The sequence below is a fragment of the Tupaia chinensis genome, unplaced genomic scaffold (assembly GCF_000334495.1).
Source record: "Tupaia chinensis unplaced genomic scaffold, TupChi_1.0 Scaffold000646_1, whole genome shotgun sequence".
Lineage (NCBI taxonomy): Eukaryota > Metazoa > Chordata > Mammalia > Scandentia > Tupaiidae > Tupaia > Tupaia belangeri.
This window is the reverse complement of record NW_006160167.1, coordinates 1321057-1342839: the sequence shown is the minus strand read 5'-3', so window position 1 is coordinate 1342839 and position 21783 is coordinate 1321057. Positions and strand designations below refer to the sequence as shown.

Sequence of the window (21783 nt, the reverse complement as noted above, 5' to 3'; positions counted from 1 at the left end):
ATAAGAGTTTCTTGATGATCCTGAGGATGATGATGGCTTCAAACCCCCTGTCCCCAGTCTTTTACAAGAGCTGCTAACGAGCAGTCAAATTTACTGATTTTAGTTTCACCTCTTCTCCCTGTCACCACCTACCTTCTGGTGGAGGTGCTAATGAGCTGTGAAATAGCCAAAAGGCCTTTATTGAAAAGGAAAAGAAGCAAAGGGTGGTAGAGACTGGGGATAATCCACCAGTGGATAACCAGGAGTGTTCTCCTGTGGGTGAGAATAATCCATGTAGAGGTGTTGTGCTATTCTCCCATGACAGAGTGGGCCAGGGTCTCCGGCAAGCTTTTCTTTTCTTAGGAGTTAATATTAACTGCAGTAAAAATTCACTGCAGTCTAACTCTTGGCATATAAAACCTCAGCTCTCAGCACATATTTTTACGTATTTTATAAAACTTCCTTTTGGCTGTTTTTGAAGTTCTAAGACTGCAATGGGGAAAAAAGTATCTGACACTTTTTTTGTGATCTTAAGATGTGAAAATGTGGTTTCTAAAAGATGTTTTTCAAGCGTGGAGCATATGACAAGAGTAGAAAGAAAATAAAAGGAAGTACTAAAATCTGAAAACTGGCTTCACTGCACACATAATAACTGGATTCGTCATAAGAAGTTTAGCATATACATGTGCAGTTGGATTGGAACAGTCTACCCAGAGCTTATGAGAACTGAGGACATGATAGAAACAGCACTCAGACCCTGGAAGAGGGGGTACTTCATTGGGCAGCAGGAGCTATCCTATCGCTGTATGTCTGGAAGCAAGCAGGAAGCAACTGCAGAGATGAGCAGTAGGACCGAGGTCCTATACATTCTTGATCTGCACCTGATCAAGGAGTCGGATTTACTGTACTTATTATAGTGAGCAACAAAAACACAAAGAGAACATGGTGGAGGAGTCTCAGAAAAGAAGCATGGAAGAGTCTTCCCAATTGACTCATCATTCTTTAGAGTATTTATTAATTGCCTGCACTGGGACAGGGTAAAATGGAAGGTATCAAGTATATGACACTAACCTGGCTCTTGAAACACAAATTCATATTAACCCAACAATGTATAAATTGACAGTAAGGATGAAAGGAATTTAGAGGTTTCACTAAGAAGATATGACTTGAGCTGGGCTTTGAGAAATATGCAGAATTTGGGTTAAGAGAAAGCATTCAAAGTAGATAGTATAACATAAACAGAGATACAAATATGGGACTAATTAATCTTACTGAGGACTCATGAGAGGGCCAGTCTACTAATGTGATCTTTGAGCTAGTGTCATAAGAACAAGAAATGTCACTGGCTCCCATCTGCTCTCAGAACTCTTCTACCTGGATCTGCTCTCAATAAACATTTGCCCAATAATTACATACTAGTTTTCTGATTCTATCATGCATAGTCTTTTAAGAATGCCTTATCTGGGCCTGATGGTGACAGAAAGATAAGCAACACTCTGTAATGATGGGTCTACCTGGGAAGGTCCAGGGTTTGCATCCCTGTGCACACATGCCCCACACGTGTGTGTATATGTGTGTGTGATCCAAGTTGGCAAAACTGTAGGTGGATTGTAGTGTGAGGAACCTTTTGGCAGTGCCTGCCTGCCTGCCTCCCTCCCTCCCTCTCTCTCTCTCTCTTGGAAAAATATATAAACTTTAAAAAGAAAAAAGAGTCTTATTCACCTTCCCATTCACTACCTCTTTAAGTATTTCGGATGATGATAAGCTCATTCCCTTACATAGCAAGCCATTTCCGTTGTTGGTTACTATTGGCTATTAGGAACATCTCTCCTCATTTTGAACCAGAACTTTTCACCATTCCACCAGCTTTTACCATTTGCCAGAACTGTGAGGTGCACACAACAAGCACAGAACTTGTTGCGAAGATGCCACATGTTACCCCTCTTCTATATTAATTACAGCCCCTGTGAAATGTGCCCCTCAGTTGCTTTCTCTCTAGGCCAGTGGTTCTCATGGGCATCAGAGACCCTGCTGTTTCCAACTCCAGAGTTCAGTAAATCGTGGGTGTGGCCTGATAATTTGCATCTGTAAAAAGTTCCTACGTGATGCTGATGGTTCAGGGGTCACACTTTGACTGTCTTAGCTCTGGTTGTCCAGAGTTTCCCAGTGTGCTCAATTCTTCCTCATGTGATTGCTTAGACATTTACCAATTAATGAAATGGCAGGGTCTCTCCATGGAGACATGGTTTTAATGGTATGTTCTGATAATTACAGTCATAGGCAACCTAGCTATATCTACTAACTAGCTGTGTGATCTTCCACAAGTTATTTGGCCTCTTTGTGAATTGGCTTCCTTATAAAATAGGGATATGAACAGTGCCTTCCTCAGAAATTCAGTATGAGGATTAAATGAGTGTGTGTATATAAAGTTCTTACAAAGTGTTTGGCCTCCTGTCATAGCTTAGTAAACTTTAATTACAATTATTATAATTAAATATTCTAAAGCATGAGTAACACTAATTGGACTTTTTTTGTGTGTGTGTTACTACAATAGTGCCTCATTGTAGCATAAATATTATGTATTTTAAAGGAATCATGTTAAATTTCATAGATAATATATATAATGTTCCTGCAAAAATATTACACCTTGTAACATTACACCAAATGTCAAAAAAAATTGGTTATTTGAAAAGTACATTCCTAAAAATGTTTCAGTTTTGCCTCTCTCCCTCTTCCTCTTCCCTCTCCCACATACGTAAGCCAAAATTTTAAATGTCTTTTCAATTGGGTTTAATTTTTATTTTCAGGGTAGTTTAACTAATATTTGGTTAGCTCTAGTTAAAACACATCAGAGACATAGGGTTTTCTCAATTGGCAAAGTTAGGAAGGAAGAAAGGAACCCAGCTTCAGAAGAACTTCATGCATTCTTGCCTCCCTCACATCTTGGCTTTTTTCCTTCTCCTGAGCCTGGAAATTTGCAATAAACTGCAGCTGCCTAATTACCAAGGCCCATTTGGGGAAGTGAGTGGATGCAGGTCCCTGATGTACCTTAATGATGGTAGTATACCTCTGGATAACAGAGAACTAGCTAAACCTCTTATTTTCTAAGTTTTGGTCCAGGGCATGTGTGCTTACTAGAGAGAGACAGTGAGAGAGAGAAAGTGAGAAAGCACCCCCAGGATGAATGGCTATACCCCAATCCTTTTACACTCTCCTCTTGGAATTTTGGGCACACATGTGCATGCACCCAGGATGTTTTTCAACCCATCGTGTCCAGGACTTCTAACAGGCAGTCAGCCATGTGGAATCCAGCTGCCTTAACCACCACATGACTGGTTGGCCCAGCTGAAGCTCTTTTCAACATTGATGTTTAGTTATCCAGGCTCTGCCTTTCCTAAATCCGTCTCGTTGCTTCAACTAAAAAAAAAAAAAAAAAAATCTTAGGAACTTATACAACTGTTCCTGTACACATACTTGCTTCCATGTTTCCCATCCCTTCGTTGAGGAAACCTTTACCACTCTAAAAATGCAAATATATGAGGGTGAAGTATATGTGTAGTTGTATCCTTAGACATACATTTTTAATCATGGATAAGATATCATTTTCCAGTGCATCTGGTGCTCTGGAGTTATTCTTTAATATCGCTATTCTTCTTGGCACTGATCTAATAAGAATTCTGAAACCTGCTAAGTAAAATCATATGTGGAAATCTTCAATACACATCTTTGTGGCTTTGGGGAAAGAGGGGAGTTAGTGTGAAACCTGGAAATGTGTATTAAAGAGAAACCCTACATTAAAAAAAAATTAAGTAGCTGTCTTCAACTGATAAATTGATCTTGAAATTCTAACCATAATTTTCAAAATAAAGGCATTGTAAGTTTTGCCATTTTGAAGAAAAGCAGACATAGCTCTCCTGGACCTTGCACTGGAGCAGAAATGAAAGAGCAACACTCCGATGAATAGCCATTTTGGATTTTCCTTCATCCAAGTAGCCATCCCTCCCTGGCCACTTTTAAGGACTTTGTTTTTATCAAATTTGAAAGCCTATTTAACAGGCTTTTAGTTGAAAATGAAACTATAAAAACCCACCAAGAGGATCTTTGTCTTTAAACAAAGTGAGTCCCAGATGGTTGCAGATTCTGTGGTTTCTGTGAGAGACAGCAAAATTCTCTTCTAAATCTCCTGAGGTCCAAACGTTCTGAAGCAAGAACTTGTGCTTATATTGCCAGGCTGGGCACATCGAGACTAAGAGTAGAGTTAAATAGTGCCTCAGAGTTTTCAAGTGTTTATTTAAAGTCAGGCAATGCTGTGGTCCCAAGACTTATCATGAGTGTCTCCTAAACCCTAACATATGCTAAAGAAAAGTTTGCCTCCTAATTTAGGACTCATTGTTTGGTTGACTTTTATGATTTGTTATTATGAAAGCATAGTCTTAAAAGATTATAATGGCTAGAGTACCTAAGAAAAATGTAACAGTTAAGTACATCTTGGTTTTACAGATGTGCTGCTTCTAAAGAAAATTGAAATGGATAGACAAAAACTAAATGTGTAAGAAAATACTGACCTTCACTTTTCAAATAATTCAAGGTGAAACAACTAGCAATTTGTTTGGGGTAGATAATAGTTCATTCATAAAGAGTTATTTATATTTATTTGCTAAAAATAATAGTTCATTTTTAAATGATGGTTATAGGGTATTCTTAATGGCATAAGAGAATGTATTTAATAGGTTGGTTTTATCTTAAATTTACAAAATGTACTTTTTAATCTTTATAGTAAGTTAATGAGGCAGATACTATTCTTATTTCACATGTATTGTTTCCCGTAAGAAGAAAGAAGGCAGGGTCAGTGTTGACTTACTCTGCCACTCAATGCTCTGCCTGCTTCTCTGCATTCTCCTTGGATTAGCCTTCCTGGTCTCAAGATGGTTCCAAATGCTATGTCTAGCCTTTTATAACTTCTCCCAGGACAGAGGAGGGCTTTCTTTTCCAAATTTGTCTCAGAGCCTTTTACCAGTCTTCCTTTGTCATCTTAGCCAGAAGAGTCATCTGTTTACCTCTAAAGTAATTATTGACCAAAGAGAATAGAATTACCAGGATTCATTTGTACCAGTCATAACACAGCCTCTGGGAGGTATCCATCTCCTCTGAGTGTGATGTTATCTTCTGATACCTAAACCAAACTAGGGTTTTTAACAGAAGGGAAAAGGAAGGACCAGCTATTGGGAAGGAAACCAATGGTATCTGCCACATTCTTGTTATGATGGGAAGCTTTTATTCTCTTTTTTTGTTTGTTTGTTTGTTTCTAAGTTTTCATCATGAGTAGGTTAATTTTCTGAGAGATTTACTATCAGGGTGATTATCATCACAAATACTGAGCCAGACAGCCTAGGTAACACAAAGTAAGTTATTTCACACTTCCACACCTACATTTTTTCTTGTTAAGTTGGAGAATCATAGTAGTACCTATGTTACAAGGTTGTTAGAAGAATAAATGAATGAATTTGTGAAAATTCTTTGTATTAGGGAACCAGCAGTTAGCGTAATGGCTATGTCGCTGGACTCCCACATAGTCGACCGCGGTTTGCGTCCCGGACCCGGTGGCTTAAAACTCACGCCGGGCACGTGTGCGTGCGTGCCCAAGATCCCGAGAGGAGAATGGAGGAGAAGGGATTGCGGTGTGACCATCCCCCCTGGGGGGTGATTTCTCGCTCTCTGTCTCTATGTCTCTTTCTGTCTGTCTGGCGAGTGCACGCACCCTATAGTGAAAACCTCTCAAAAAAAAATTTTTTTTTTTAAATTCTTTGTATTAGGGTTCTCCAGAGAAATAAAACTAGGTGTGTGTGTGTGTGTGTGTGTAGAAAAAGTGAATGAATGGTTGATCAATTACTTGATTAAAAATTGCCTCACATGATTGTGGAGACGGTAAAGTCAAAATTGGCAATCAGCAAACTAGAGGCCCAGGAGAGCCAATGCTTATTAGTTTCAGTCTGAAGGCCTAAGAGCCAGGAGAGCCAATGATGTAAGTTTCAATCCAGAAGCTGAGAAGTTCAAGACCCAAGAAGATTCAATGTTTCAGTCCTAGTCCAAAGGCTAGAAAAGACCAATGCCCCGGCTGCAACAGAATTGAGTTCCCTCTCACTCAGCCATTTTGTTCTACTCAGATCTTTAATTGATTGGATGCTACCCACCCACACTGGAAAGAACATTCTGTTTTCTCAGTCTTCCAATTGAAATGTTATTCTTATCTGGAAACATCCTCACACACACACTCAAAATAATGTTTGACTAAATGTCTGGGCACCCCATGACCTAATCGAGTTGATCCATTAAAATAAACCATCAAATTCTTAGACCCATAAATATATGATCTGGAAAAATATTATAAATACAAAATTTAGTGTGTGAAATTCCTGTTTTTTCCATTCATGGTGTATATCCACATTACAGAAGGATTTGTTTTCTTTTTTATTTTTAAGAATTATTTTCTTTAACTTTATTTATTTGTTTATTTTAAATTTGACCAGAAAGGGACAGAGTTGGGGGGGTATTGGGAAGAGAGAAAGCAAGCCGCCAGATCTGGGATTCAAACCATGGTCTGCTACATGGGAGTCCAGTGCCCCTAACCACCACACCACCTGCTGGCCCCCAGAAGGATTTGTTTTCTAAAAGTACCCATTGCATAAGGGTAAATTTTGCATTGTCTTTTCTATTTCAATTAATTGAAGGAATATTTCTTTTTTTGTTTTGTTTTGTTTTTTTTCTCTTTTTTTCAAAATATTTGTTATAATTTTGTTTGTGACTCTATAATAACAGAGAAAATATGGTGTTAAATATTTTTGAGAAAACGTTTACATGTCAACTACTCACACTATTGAAAAACAAACACCCAGCACAATTCACATATGAACCTTCCCAACTCAGTTCTGCCTACCAAGTATTCTGTGCTTTACCATCCACTAGCAAAGATCTGTCTCTTTTTCTTCCTTCAAAGTCTTCCTTAAGGTAATCCTCTGGCTGTAGCTGCTCTTTTGCAATCTCTACTGATTACAGTGCTGGGCTGGAAAAGTCAAGGTTATTTGATGGTATGAATTCTTTCATATGGCTTCTCTAATCCTCTCTGCCAGGCAGAACTGTTTATAGTGCCAGGCAGGCAATCTTTCCAAGAGCTTCTGTTGGCTTTATTTAGATACTACAAGCTTCATATGACCCATGCAGAATTAATTTTTTCCTTCAAGATTTCTTCTTGCACTGTCTAAGCCAATGATTTCATTTTCTTTCCATTAGCATCAACATAGTTTACTCTTTCTGAATGACTAAAAATTTCCTACTAATGGAGTCTGAATTGATGAAGCTTTGTATTGGTTTATTGTCTTTTAGATTGTCATCTGTGGAAGACAGATCATCTGCAGTTACCTGTCTCAAAGCATTGAACTGAAAGTTGTTCAGCATTACATTGGTCAGGATGGACAAGCTGTGGTTCGAGAACATTTTGACTGCCTCACAGCCAAGCAGAAATTGCCTTCATACATACTAGAAAACAGTGAACTGACAGAGTTGTGTGTGAAGGCCAAAGGAGATGAAGATTGGTCAAGAGATGTGTGCCTGGAGTCCACAGCCCCTGATTATAGCATCGTCATTCAGGTGGGAAGTAGTACAGAATACAGTAGAGCAGCTTTAAAATGGAAAAACTCTTAATATGCTGTTTACCTGATAAAACAAAAGAGGCGATCTGAAATAATATAAAAAGGCTCTAGAACCAGCAGATGGCATAATGATTACATCGCTGGACTCCCACATAGCTGACTGCAGTTCAAGTCCCAGACTCGGTGGCTTAAAACTCATGCCGCTGTGTGTGCGCGTGCCCAAGATCCTAGGTGGAGAATGGGGGAGATGGGATTGCAGTGTGTCCATTCTCCTGGGGGAGGGCGAAAGGGATTTCTTTCTTTCTGTCTCTTGTGTTTCTCCAGCAAGCGCACACTCCCTAGAGCAAGAAAAAAAAAAAATCTCTCTTAAAAAAAAAAAAAAAATCTGTGTTTAGTATTTCTCAAACTGGTTCCCTCCCATTCCATGACAGCATGTTTGCATCAGTTCTTTTAGTTCTTTTTTTCTTATTTTTTTACATTTAATTATTGTATCTCTTTACAGCATACAAAATGAACTTTCGCAGCACAAATGCACTGTATATTAGTCCAGTCAAAAATATTACCGTACACATTATCATCAACAAATAATTTCCTATTTTTTTATAGCCAAGACTCTACTCCTCCCAGATAGAGATGAATTATATCTTGAAAAAGGTTCTGGTGAACCAATGCTGGGAAATGGGGTGGGAACTATGGGGCAGTGTCCTCTCCACTTGAGATCTTTGTGATAGTCTGTTACTTTTTTTATCTTTTTCTCAATCTTTACCATCATCACTTTCATCACTGTAAAGGGGAAAAAAAAAATCCTTTCTTTCATTCTCCCACTCAGTCTTATATTGATTGCTCTTTATTCAAATCTCCTTTCTTTATGAAAGAATTGGCCCCATTAACTCATTGCACATTTGCTTTCTACTGTGATGAAGTCTGTTTTTGGTTAGTTGTTGCTTTTTAATGGCTTTCTTCCTGTAACTTTAAACTTGTTTATCTTCCATACTGATATTGTATATGTGCGTTATTGTGATTAATTAGTAAACTGTTTAATATTTAATAGGACTTTTTTCTACCTCATGTGCAGGTGCCATCTTCAAACAGTTCCATTATTTATGTTTGGTGCACAGTTTTGACTTTAGAACCCAACTCGCAAGTGCAACAGAGAATGGTGAGTGTTTTCCCAATCCTAAAATATGGTATATGACTCTGACCTTTCCTGTTCTGAAATAAATTAAGGTCACAGTGACCCAGGGAAGAGATTTATTATAAGTTTGTTTCAGCATCCAACAGCTGGAATACTGCAGCAAAGCAAATATGAAAGTTGTTCTGTCCTTTTATTTTTATAGATTGTGTTCAGTCCTCTTTTTATCATGAGGAGTCATCTACCAGACCCCATTATCATACATTTGGAGAAAAGGAGTCTGGGATTGAGTGAAACACAAATTATTCCAGGAAAAGGACAGGAAAAACCACTGCAAAACATAGAACCTGACCTTGTACATCACCTAACGTTTCAAGCAAGGTACTAGAAAAATCCTTACATTTCCTAAGAGAAATTTAGTAGAAAAGTAATCTTGTATCATTGTGGGGTGGAAGAGTATGGGTGAAGTTTTTGTATGATCTCTAATCTTATGAGAATGTTATTTTTAAAATTGTCTTGCCTAGTGTTCTCTTACTTTTTGGTATAGGTTAGATAAAAATTCAGCCTTCTTTTAAAGCTTAGAAATAACCAAAAGGGATAATCAGAAATTTTAATTTATGTTTAAATGACCCATGATTTTTCTACAGGAAGAAGAAATGCATAGCATTCTCACCCAAGCATTGCAGACAGGGCCGGATCATGTAAAAATTGCATAAATTCTTAAACCACCAAAAATGAGATTTAATCCTATACAGAAGTACTGGCTTAAAATACATTTTAGGATTCTTTAAACTTGTAGGCCTTTTTAAAAACCCACTATTTATTCTCCTTTTTCTTTCTGTTTCCTAGAGAAGAATATGACCCTTCAGATTGTGCCGTTCCCATCTCAACATCCCTCATTAAGCAAATAGCCACAAAGGTACACCCGGGAGGCACAGTTCATCAGATTCTTGATGAATTCTACGGTCCAGAAAAGTCCCTTCAACCTATGTGGCCATATAATAAGAAAGATTCTGAAAGGTAACATTGTTCACGGATCTTTTTCTACAAACATTTCTCAAAATTTAAGAAAAAGAAAAAAAGATCATTCATGGGGCTAGCATGTGGTACGGAAGTTAAGGTACTTGATTCATGCATGACTAATCACAGTTTGTATACCAGACCCAACAGTTGAAAATGATGCTGGAAGCATGTACCTGCATGCCCAAAATCCCAAGAGGAGAACGGAGGAGATGAGATTGCAGCATGGCCATCCCTCCTTGTAGGGAGATTTCTTCCTTTCCCTCTCTCTGTCTCTCTCTCTCCCCAGCAAGCATGCACACCCTATGTCAAAAACCTAAAAAGAAAGAAAGAAAAATTCACCAAAATGTTGGATGCCATAAATGGTGTCTTTAAAAAAAAAAAAAAAAGTATTTGCATGTATCTGTCAGATTCTGACCTTTTTTCATCTACCAGGTGTATTTTGTAGCTTTCTTTACTCACAATCTAGAACATAATTGCATGAAAAGTTGCTTTCTCCTACATGCAAGTTCAGTATGGAATGACTAGTGTGAAGAGGTATTCTCCAGAAGCATTGTGTGTGTCTGGAATCTTTAAACATATTTCATGTATACTGAAGTCATCATATTTCATAGAGTCTCTTGGATGTGGTATTTGCAACAGGAATGAACAGCTGAGTCAGTGGGATAGCCCAATGCGAGTGAAGCTGTCAATCTGGAAGCCATATGTTAGAACCTTGTTGATAGAACTTCTACCCTGGGCCCTACTTATCAATCAGTCCAAGTGGGACCTCTGGCTATTTGAAGGAGAGAAGATTATTCTACAGGTTCCTGCTGGCAAAATTATTATTCCTCCTAATTTTCAGGTATTATAACTTCAAACTAATATGAATTTTTTTCTCTCAACAACTAGATTTTTATTCTGAGGTTGCATTTATGATCTTTACAGAATGAATCAGTTGTGGAAAACTGTCCACTTAGTTGCATATGTAAGGGATATGGAATGTTCTTTGATATTCAAAGACTTTTCAGATGTGTTTTTTTTTCCCCTCAACAATATTCATGCTTGAGTTACCATTAAATTTAATAACTTGTACTAGTTACATTCTCTTTTCCATTGTATGCAGGGTATTTGACAAGCATTAGGGTAAGATCTACTCAGTATATCTTAAGGGTCTAGAACTATATTATATACTAACCTGCCCTCTAAATGTTCTTTGTGATTCTTCTGGAAATCCTTTGAAATCTGCAAGGTGTTTAGGATTTCCAAGCAATCATTTAAAGGAAAAAAAAGGTCCTTTTTCCTTTTTAAGTGTCAGTAATCATGGATCTCCATTCAGTGTTTGATTTATAGCAATGTGGAACCCTTACTAATGCATATAGAAAAATGTGACTGCAAAGCATTATTTCACAGATTTCATAATCTATTACAAGGGAATTTTCTTGGTAAGGCTAACCCTAACACATAGATCTGTTTAAAAAAATAGAGAGAGAGAGGAAGGGACTCCTAAATAAAATGTTTTCCTGAGAGAGAATAATTTTAGTCATTTTTTTGAGCTCTAGCCTATAAACATCTTTGTTCAATTGTATGCGCTCCCTCCTTTTTATAAAAATAATCAGATGATATTACCTTATGGAATTGGAATGTTGACCTATATAGACCTAATATTGCCCCTTATTCTCTTTTCAAGTAAGATAAAACCTTCTCTTTTTAAGCCTTTGGTAGTTATAGGATAGTCACAGCCTGAGTTTGTTTTTTCCTCCTTCCATAAATATGAAATCTATTATGAGTCGAAAACAAAATGAGGAACCAAAGTAAAATGTATGTTACAAAAGAAAAAAAATGGAGGGAAATTAGGTTGCCTTGGAAGACCTATTATATAATATTTTTTTAGAAAGAATAAATTCCTGAAGCTTGAAGTAAAAAGTATCAAAGTTACGAAAAATACTTAATAATTAAGGCATTATTTTCCAGGAAGCTTTTCAAATTGGAATATACTGGGCAAATACAAACACCGTGCACAAGTCAGTAGCAATTAAACTGGTCCATAACCTGACATCTCCAAAGTGGAAGGATGGAGGTAATGGTGAAGTTGTGACTTTGGACGAAGAAGGGCTTATTGATGCCGAGATAAGACTTGGTGCTTTCCCAGGACACCAGAAGGTAAAATCAGAGACCGTGGCCTCAGGGACATAGCATGCCATCTCCTAACCTGTTTAAAGCGAATCGGCCCTTTTCCTTTCGAATCCCTTTTTAGTATTAATCATTCTAAACAACTTATAGCAGTGAAACAGTTGATTCCTAAACTTTTTAGATCTCTCTGTTTCACAGGGTTTCTTTCTTTCTTTCTTTCTTTTTTTTTTTTTTTTACTTTACCAGTGATCAAAACCGTGTCACATAATTTATCCAATAACCGCTCTATATCAGAACACTCAACAGTCACTTGATTTATAGTATGTTGAGAGAAATACACTTTTTCCAGAATATTCACAGATTGTCCCCGCCTCGTTTTTTAGTGCAGGAAGTAGAGCTGCTAACACTCTGAGCTTTGAGCGATAGGACAAAAGCTCTTTGCAGCAAAGGTTGTATTCCTGGAAAAGGTACCCTGAGCCAAATGATGGAGATCAGTTCTGATTTTTCCTAGAGAACCATGTTATAAGAGGGGTGTATTCTTGAACAGCAGACTGGTGCCTGTGTTATTTAAAGATAGAGATTTTTTAAAAACATATTTATTCAATTATTTAGCTAAATATTGGGTCATTGGGAAAGTCACGATACATTTTTGCATAGAAAAATGCATACTGACTTTCTCAACGAGTACATGTTTATCATCGTAAATCTAAAGTCTGAAGGTGAATTCATTGAATAATATACTAATCATATTCAGTCATATGTCTGAACATACACTGTCTTAGTGTACCTTGTGGAAGTGTCATGTTTTACTTATATCATTATTTCAGTTGTCCCAAATCAGGAAAAGAAAGGGACACTTCATCAGAATAGTAGAATTCAGAATGACCTTCCTTTGGTGAAAAGTTAGGTTCTTGACAGGCATCTTTGATGAGCCTTTTGAGAAAAGTTGAGGTCATTTGGTGACTTTTTTAAAAATAAATTTTCCTGGTACAAAGAAAGTTGATCTTTCTTCAGTATTCAAGGCTGGTATCCATTTCCTCAGAGTTGTCTGGGCAACACATGTTTATGCTGTGCTGGCCAAAGCACTGTAACATGGGTGTAAATGGCAACGAGCTGTAAGCATGAATCACCCGAAGTTGAATAGTTGTAAGTTGAGAACGACCTTCAAAACCTGGGAAGAATGTTGTGCTCTACAGTCAGTCACCTCTAGCACCTCACAAAATGCCACAGCAAGTGCTGAATGAATGTTTGTGAATGAATGAAGTAACTGTTGGAAAATATATTGACATCTCAATCATCATCTTCTTTTTATTTTTTTTTAAGTTTTTGCCATAGTGAGAGAGTAACAGTGAGAGGGAAAGTGAGTAATCACCCTCTAGGGAGGATGGCCATGCCACAACCTTTTCTCTATTCTCCTCCTGGGATTTTGGGTATGCACACACACACATACATCCAGCATGATTTTCAAGGCACCAGGTCTGGGACTCAAACTGTGGTTGGCCATGTAGGAATCCAGCACTGTAACCACTACACCACCTGCTAGACTGACATCTCATTATTCTTTAGTAGTAACTCAAACTTTTTAGTCTAAGAACCTCTTTACATCCTTAAAAATTATTGAGGACTCCCAAAGAACTTATCTATAGGTTATATCAATATTTACCAAGTTAGAATAGAAAACAGAGGAATGTTTTTTTAATGTTGCCATGGAGTGCATGCTCTCACCAGAGACAGAAAGAGAGAAAGTGAACGCCAATCTTCTCAGGATTGTGGGCACACAGACACATGCTTTGTTTTGGCTTTCAAGCTGCCAGGTCTGGAACTCAAACCACACAGTCAACCATGTGAGATCCAGCACCTTTATCTCTACACTACCTGCTGACCCAAAACAGAGAAATTTTTAAAACATAAGAATCGGGGCCAGCAAAGTGGTTAAGGTGTTGGATTCTCACATGGCTGATCATGGTTAGAGTCCTGGACCCAGTGCTCTGAAAATTACACCACATATATATGCATGCCCAAAATCCCAAGAGGAGAATAGAGGAGAAGGGATTGTGGTGTGGCCATCCCCTGGGGGGTGATTTCTCACTTTCCCTTTCACTGTCTTTAAAAATCCTAAAAGAGATAGATAGATAGATAGATAGATAGATAGATAGATAGATAGATAGATAGATTGAGTTAAGTAAAACTATACAAATATTGGGCCAGCAGGTGACATGGAGGTTAAGGCAGATAGATCCCACGTGGCCAACTGCATGGTTCAAGTCCCAGACTGGCAGCTTGAAAACATGCTGGAGGTGTGTGTGTGCTTCCTAAAAATCCCAAGATGTCTTACTTTCCCTCTCTCTCTGTCTCTCTCCAATGAGTCCACATGCCCAGTATCAAAACTATTTTTTAAAAAAAGTATATTCCATTAACCTTAGAGTGATGACATCAGATGTTTGTAGAAAACTCCACTGGACACTCATGAGAAAGTGAAAAAGACAAATATCCAGTGCCCTTAACTGCCACGCCACCTGCCAGCCGCAAAAGATAAATATCATCTTAGTTTTGACCTTAAAAATCTACCCTTGGCCAGAACCCCTCCTCCGCTCTGGGTCCCCAGATCATTCTTTGAGAACTGCTATTCTAAAATTACCACTTACAAGATAGGTGTTGTTAGACAAGTAATGTCTTCTTTGAGCATCATTTCCTCGTGTATCAGACAGAACACAGGAAGGCGATGAGCCGACACCTGTTTTGGTATAGAGCAAAGACTGCATGGGTTTCAAGTCCGGCTAGACCCCTTTATCTTTGTGAACAAGTTACTTCATTTCTCTGTGCCTCGTTTTCCTCTTTGGTAAAATGAGGATAACAATAATGCCCAGGTACACCATGTCGGTGAAATGAAGATGCTGTGGGTTAATGTGCATCAGATGCTTAAAACAAGTGGAACACAACAGGGATGTGTGCAGTTCAGTCATTGTTTTCTGCATCGTTCTCAGAGTTCTTGGAGCTCTCTTTGGTTCATGTCAGGCATTCAGTGAGACAGCTGCTAGGATGAGCATGAGGAGGAGGAAGGATGCTGGATTGAAATCTGTTATGTAAGATGAGTGGCATTTGTTTATATGTAAGTGCTTTGTAAACAAATATTTTGTGAGGTCATTTGTAAAGTAACCTGAAGACAAGTCTCTTATCTGTCATATATAAAAGCAGCTAAAAAAACTGCCTCATAAAGTGCCCTGTTACAGAGTAAATACCGGTACCCTTACAGGGAAGGACAATGCTATTGATATTAAACACTGTAGGAAAAGTTGCTGCCCTATGCAAAACAATAAATAAAATAACCTTTTAAGACTAAGGAAGAGGGGCTGGCTCTGTGGCCTAATGGTTAAGGCAGCCTGCTTCCACATGGCTGAGCACATGCTTTGAGTCCCAAACCCAGTGGCTTATGAAATGCAGGTGTGTGTGCATGCATGCCCCCCAATCCCAAAAGGGATGGTAAAGTGGAGAAAGAATTATGACATGACTAGTCCCTGTGGGAAAGGAGGGATACTTTCTCCTTTCCCTCTCCCTCTTGTCCTATGGAGCACACATGGCCCCTAGCAAAAAAAAAAAAAAAAGGCGGGGGGGGAGAGGACAAAGAAGAGATTTTCATATGCCTTATAAAACTGACATCCAACTTACTCTTTCCTGAATTATCTTGCAGTTATGTCAGTTCTGCATTTCCTCCATGGTCCAGCAAAGTATCCAAATTATTCAAATTGAAGACAAAACTACAATCATCAATAATACACCATACCAAATATTTTATAAGCCACAGTTATCCATCGCCAGTCCTCATTCTGGAAAGGAGGTAAGCAATTCCTGACATGCTTGTTTAGTCTACACTTTGATAAGTTAACAATAAATGTGATTGACTTTTTAACCTAGGGCACGTAAAAAGCCAAAACACTGAATATAGGTAAAGAGGAATTCACTTATTTTTGCTTTAATTAAACCAAGGAGTGTTTTCCAAGGTCATTAATGAGCAGAAATCCTGCAAAGCAGCAGATCCTGACATACTGCTGGCTTGGTCTGCCTGCACCCCACCTGCTCAGAGGCTCCAGCACAGTGTTCCACATCCTCTCCGAACCCCCACAAGCAGAGAAGTGGTCCTGAGGACTGACTCTCGAGCCCCATGATAAAGAACATCTGCCTGGCAGGCTTCAGTGCCTGCAGGAGTCATGTGGGCAAAAGGCTAGAGCCTGAACTGAGGCATGGAGCCAAAGCCAGGAGGTGTGTGTCTGCAAGAATAAACATGAGGGTGTGGGCCAGCAGATGGCATAGCAGTTACAGCGCTGGACTCCACATAGCCAACCATGGTTTAAGTCCCAGACCTGGTAGCTTGAAACTCATGCTGGGCACATTTGCATGCATGGCCAAGATCCCCCGAGAAGAATGGAGGAGAAGGGATTACAGTGTGTCCATCCCCCCCTAAGGGATGATTTCTCACTTTCCCTCTTAAAGTTCCCAACCTTCCTTCCCACTCTAGCCACACGTGCCCTAAGGGCAAAAACGTCTACCAAAAAAATAATCCCAAAATGTGAGGGTATGCCAGCTCGTCTGTTAGCACCTTGATGGCAGAATACACAGAAAATAAGGACGTTCAGAGAGATTTTAGATTCAGCTCTTTCTAAGGTTCAAATGAACAGTTATATTTTAAGAGAGTAAGGAGATACTTTAGAAGAACTTTAAAACTATGCCAAGTGTAGTGCTTTGGTATTACGTCATTGAAACTATCATATAGGAAAGTATTATCTTTTTTTACATTTGTCTGAGTTTATTATTACCACTTACTTTTAGCTCCAAAAAAATTTTTTAGAATAATCAAATAAGATGAAAGACATACTTTAAGTTGTGGTACTTACAAAAAGGTCCAAACAATAAATTTTATCCTGGTTAACTGAAATATTAATAAATAGGTGACCAGAAGTATCCAGATGATTGCCTAGTTGGGAAATAGAGGTCAACAATATTTGCATCATAGGTGAGGATTTAACAAGGGAATTAGCCTGTATACTAATAATTCTCCTGCTTGTCCTACCCTGGGGTTTCCTTCTGTTCTTCTGTAAAATAGACACAACGTTGCATTCCTTACATATTTTTTTGTGAGGAGGAAGTGAGACTAATAACAAGGATAAGCGCTGAGTGAACGGTAGTGGCCAGCAGCCAAGCACCACATCCGTGTCACACAGAACTCCTCCTGTGCCTTAGCTTCCTGGGCCTGAGAGAAGGCCCTGGTTCCTCCCTGCAGTAGAAGAGTGTCCCCCTTTTCAACCCTGCCCCTGCTTCATGGTAACCCCCAACCTAGAAAGGACACTGGGACAGTGTCTGTCCAAATTCAGAAACAGAAAACCAGGCTGTACCACTTACTGACTTCGTCATGTCGGACAAGTCATTGGCTCTCTAGAAAGCAATGTTCCTGGCTGTGAAGGAGGAGATTCAAACAAATTGTCTCTACAGGTTCTCAGTCTAAAACGCTAATGCGCAAGAAGCCGTGCGAAATTACCTGAGGGTTGGGACCAGAGTTTGCTCCTCCCCAGGATGAGCCTTACACAGCATCTGTTTTCTGAGCTCCGGGTTCTCTGTTCTGTGTCTCATTTAGATCCCTTCTTCACAAGGTCCCAGCATGCCATAGCCTTTGCCCTTTCAGTGCAGCCACATCTGTCAACAGAACTGCCCCCCAGCACGTGACATTTCTACCCTGATGACGTCAGGACCATGAGAACGTCGCATCATCACCTTTCACATCACCCCAGTTTTCTCATGTTCCATATGCCCAGAAAGCAAGCCTGCTGTCTCTGCTGTCACTGTCTCGCATGAGAACAGGATTTCTTGTATATATATTTACTATATATATATTTCTAGTATCTGGCCACTTTCTGAGTACATGAATTATGGTTCGTAGAAGCTGTGCTTTAGAAAGCTCAACTTTGCTGTGTTACTGAAGTAAATGTGCTCTCTCTGCGTTGTCTTTTTCTTTTCAGTATTTTCATGTGCCAGATAGTGCCACTTTTAGCATTTGCCCAAGTGGAGAGCAGCCTGCCACAAAACCCAGCTCCCTTCCTTGCTGGGACTTACTGCCTGACATCAGTCAATCAACATTGGATGTCTCGCTCCTCCAGAAACAGATCCTGCTGGGCTTTTCTTCTGCCCCAGGTGCCAACAGCTCTCAGTGCTGGAGCCTGCCAGCTATAGTTCGCCAAGAGTTTCCCAGACAGAGTGTGGCAGTGCCCTTCGGGAATTTTAGGGAAAATGGATTCTGTACCAGGTAATTTACATGTATGTAAATGCCCTTTGCCATTGCTTGTCCACTCATCAGGATGCCAAGAAGACAGGAGAATAGTTACAGTGCTCTTCATCAGTAATACAAGGCTCTACATTTATTTACTTTTTAGTTATTTATTATTACTATTATTATTATTTTAAATTTTGCTATAGGGCACATGAGCTCACCAAAAGAAAGGCAGAGAAAGTGAGAAAGGAAGCTGCCAAGTCCAGCACCCGAACCGCAGTCAGCCACGTGGGAGTCCAGCACCTCAACCACCACGCCACCTGCCAGTCTCTCGACATTTATTTTTAATGACTTCAGACATTGTATACAAGTGCTCAAATGTCATCATCCCACACAGGTACTACTTAGGGTATTTTCCCCTTACGCAGTTTATACTGTGGGGGAAAATACGGTGTTTGCACTACAGGATAGCAGCAATATGTCACAATAAAAAGATCAACTTCTACAAGTTCTTAGCCTTTGTAAAATGATGAGATCCAAGGATTAAAATATGAAACATTCTCATTGAAACATGTTTTTCTTCCTCATATTTCATTATTACTTTGAAATGGAATTTTTCTCAAAAGCCATTAAAAGAGATATCTTAGATAAACACAAGTCACAGAAGATTCTGTCCTGTGGTTTTTCTGCATGCAAGTCACTGCAATTAGCGATTACCAATTATGCAAATGGAAACCACAGGATCAAGCCAGAGACATGTAATGGTTTGTTCATGCTGGACCTCTGTTTTGTGGTTGTTTTGCGTACAGTGTGTCCTTTATGCAGCTGTCAGGAATAACTTACGGATGGTATTTGTAACAGCTACAAAAGAAAACATATTGTAACCTTATGAGAGGTACCTTATTCCCATAATTATGAATTTTGGACTTTTAAAATGTATATGAACTATCCAACTTTATTATGTATTCAGAGATTTGGGGGTGGGGGATGAGAGTCGAGGGTGTGTCCACTTGCCAGAGAAAGACAGGAGAGGGAGAAAGCACCCCTCAGTGGGGTGTGGTGACACTGCAATCCCTTCTCCGTTTCATCTTGTTGGGACCCTGCACACACGAACACTCAGCACATATTTCAAACCTCCAGGGCCAAATTCAAACTGCAGAAGAATGTGCGAGATCTGGGTTTCTACGCTATGGGCCAGCCCCGGAGGTTTTTAAAATCAGTAATATTTTAAAGATAATAGCTTAACTCATCCATAATGACAAGGTCCTGCTTCCTACATGCATCCTTTCTTCGCTGATAGCATTTATAGTCATTGGTTTTGCAAACACTTTTCATCCTGAACTCTGGAGAGGAGTGCTTATCCTTATGCTCTAGTTGGAGATGTTAAACGCAGTGAGTTTAAGGGAGAGCTTTTGAAAGGTATATGGCTTTATCACTATCAAACAAAACTTGTTTTTTAAATGAAAGACAAAATTTGAAAGGTGATTTTATTTAAAGATTGAAAGTTCTGGGGCCAGCAGATGGTTCAGAGGTTATGTCTGTGGACTTCCACATGGCCAACCACAGTTTGAGTCCTGGGCCTGATGATTTGAAACTCACATCGGGTGCATGTGCATGCATGCCCAAAATCCTGAGAGGAGAAGGGATTGTGGTATGACCATCCCCTCTGGGGAGTGATTTCTCACTTTCTGCCTCTGTGTCTCTCTCTCTGGCAAGAGCATGCACCCTATAGCAAAAATTTCTCTCTTAAAAAAAAAAAATTAAAGTTCTAAGAATTATATGATAAATTAGTCTTATCTATGTGTTAAGCTAAATGTTGAGTTAAAAGTGCTAGTGTAGCCTTGGTCCCAAATTTTCTTGGCTAACAATAAGAAATTCTCTAAGATCAGCTTGCCCAGCTCTTTCTAAATTAGCCTGGGACAATAACTTTGTTGTTAATCCAAGAATAGACTCTGAAGACAAATTCACTTCCTGCTATCCCATCTGCTCATCTCTGTCCCTCCTCAGTCCAACAGTGTACGCTCGATGATGTTAGTAATGTGTTTTTACCAAATGCTCCTGAAGAATTTACTCTGGCATTTCAAACAAGTACGGTCTTTGGGAAGGACTCACACTGTTTGTTTAGGCAAACAGCATAAAGAACAAATGGAAATTCCTTAGTGCATTATTGACTCCTTTTAATCAGCATAAACCAAGAGCCTCATTGGAGAAATTATCTAATTTCATTGATGAATTTTGACAGTTCATGTAACTTAAACTTCAGAGAGCATTGTTTTCCCCTCTTTGATATTAAATACCATTTGGTAGTCTAAGTAGAAAACTCTCTCCTTGTTGTAGAGGGCAACTATCCCCCCACAGCTTTGTCTAACTCCATAATATAGCTTTAATCCTGAGAGTCAAAATGTATATCCTGTCAAGTATGAAGATCTTGTGAAAATTGACAGAAAACGTAACGAGCCTACCTACCTTTGGAATAAAACGAAGAGTAAGCAACCAAACCGTAGCTAGTCCTTCTAAAATCAGGTCACCTCCTCCTTTACCAAAATTTACCAAGCACTTCTGAGGAAGAATAAGGTACCCTGAAGAGCTTACGGCACATATGCACAGAGGAAGAAAGAGCAGTAGGAAAGGTCAGTGCAAAGTCGGCTATAGTACCCTCTGGATGGTAATTTGGTTTTTTCCTTTTAAATGACTTTTTACATTTTAAAAATATTTTATGATAAATATTACTACTATTATTGGAAAAGCATCAGTTAGCCTATTATTAGTGTTTGGCAGTTAATAAATGAGGTAATGGCCCCATTTTCTAGAAAACATCTCCCTGGAGTTATGAAAGAGATGTTCTAGAGTTCTGAATATTGTAATCCAGATGAACCTGTACTGGGAGAAAAAGCATGCATTTTTCTCTGAACCATTTCTGTCATGTTTCTGTTCTAGGGCCATAGCACTGACATACCAGGAACACTTTGGAGTGACGTATTTAACACTCTCAGAAGACCCTAGTCCTCGAGTAATTTTCCACAACAGATGTCCAGTAACAATGCTTATGAAGGAAAACACTAAAGGTAAATGTCTGGCATTGAATTTAAGTGATAAGGCATCTATTCTCTCTGAGTCTTTTTGGTGGATAAGAGTTGTTTCCAGTGATCCTGTGAATAATGTTTAAATAGAAGTATTAACTCCTACCTCCTTGAGAAGTTTGTTTTGCCACATTATGTTTAATGTCTTTAAGTCTTTGTCTCAAAGGCTGAAGTCTATATATGCCTTTTTTCTTTAAATTTCAGAGATCCCAAAGTTTGAGGTGTATTGCAGAAAGATTCCTTCCGAGTGCTCAGTTCACCATGAGCTCTATCATCAGATTTCCAGTTACCCGGACTGCAAGACCCGAGACACACTGCCCAGCCTCTTTCTGAGAGTCGAATTGCTGGGTGAAGTGCCAGCTGAGTGGAGCGATGCCATTGACATCAACAGTCAGGGGACACAGGTCAGTGGAACCATGAGTGTTCCTGCCAAGGCCCAAAGAAAACTTCCTTTTCTAAGGTTTCGTTGGTTGTCTACTTTTAAGCACAATTTATTTTTATTTTTCTTTTTTTTTTTTTTTTTTTTTTTTTTTTTGGGGTTTTCTATTTTGGGCTCGT

The 21783-nt window shown here is 39.0% G+C and overlaps 1 protein-coding gene across 1 annotated transcript in view; it reads left to right on the top strand.

The window, feature by feature from the left end:
• The window catches only part of VPS13B (vacuolar protein sorting 13 homolog B), an 806861-nt gene that overhangs the window by 735779 nt on the left and 49299 nt on the right, over window positions 1–21783 (top strand). Inside the window, exons 45-54 of the mRNA XM_027776225.1 lie at window positions 7360–7623; window positions 8701–8784; window positions 8963–9138; window positions 9607–9777; window positions 10420–10621; window positions 11731–11919; window positions 15578–15724; window positions 17898–18181; window positions 21083–21210; window positions 21430–21629. Coding sequence (XP_027632026.1) covers window positions 7360–7623; window positions 8701–8784; window positions 8963–9138; window positions 9607–9777; window positions 10420–10621; window positions 11731–11919; window positions 15578–15724; window positions 17898–18181; window positions 21083–21210; window positions 21430–21629 — 1845 coding nt within the window. The remainder of the gene's footprint in view (window positions 1–7359; window positions 7624–8700; window positions 8785–8962; window positions 9139–9606; window positions 9778–10419; window positions 10622–11730; window positions 11920–15577; window positions 15725–17897; window positions 18182–21082; window positions 21211–21429; window positions 21630–21783) is intronic.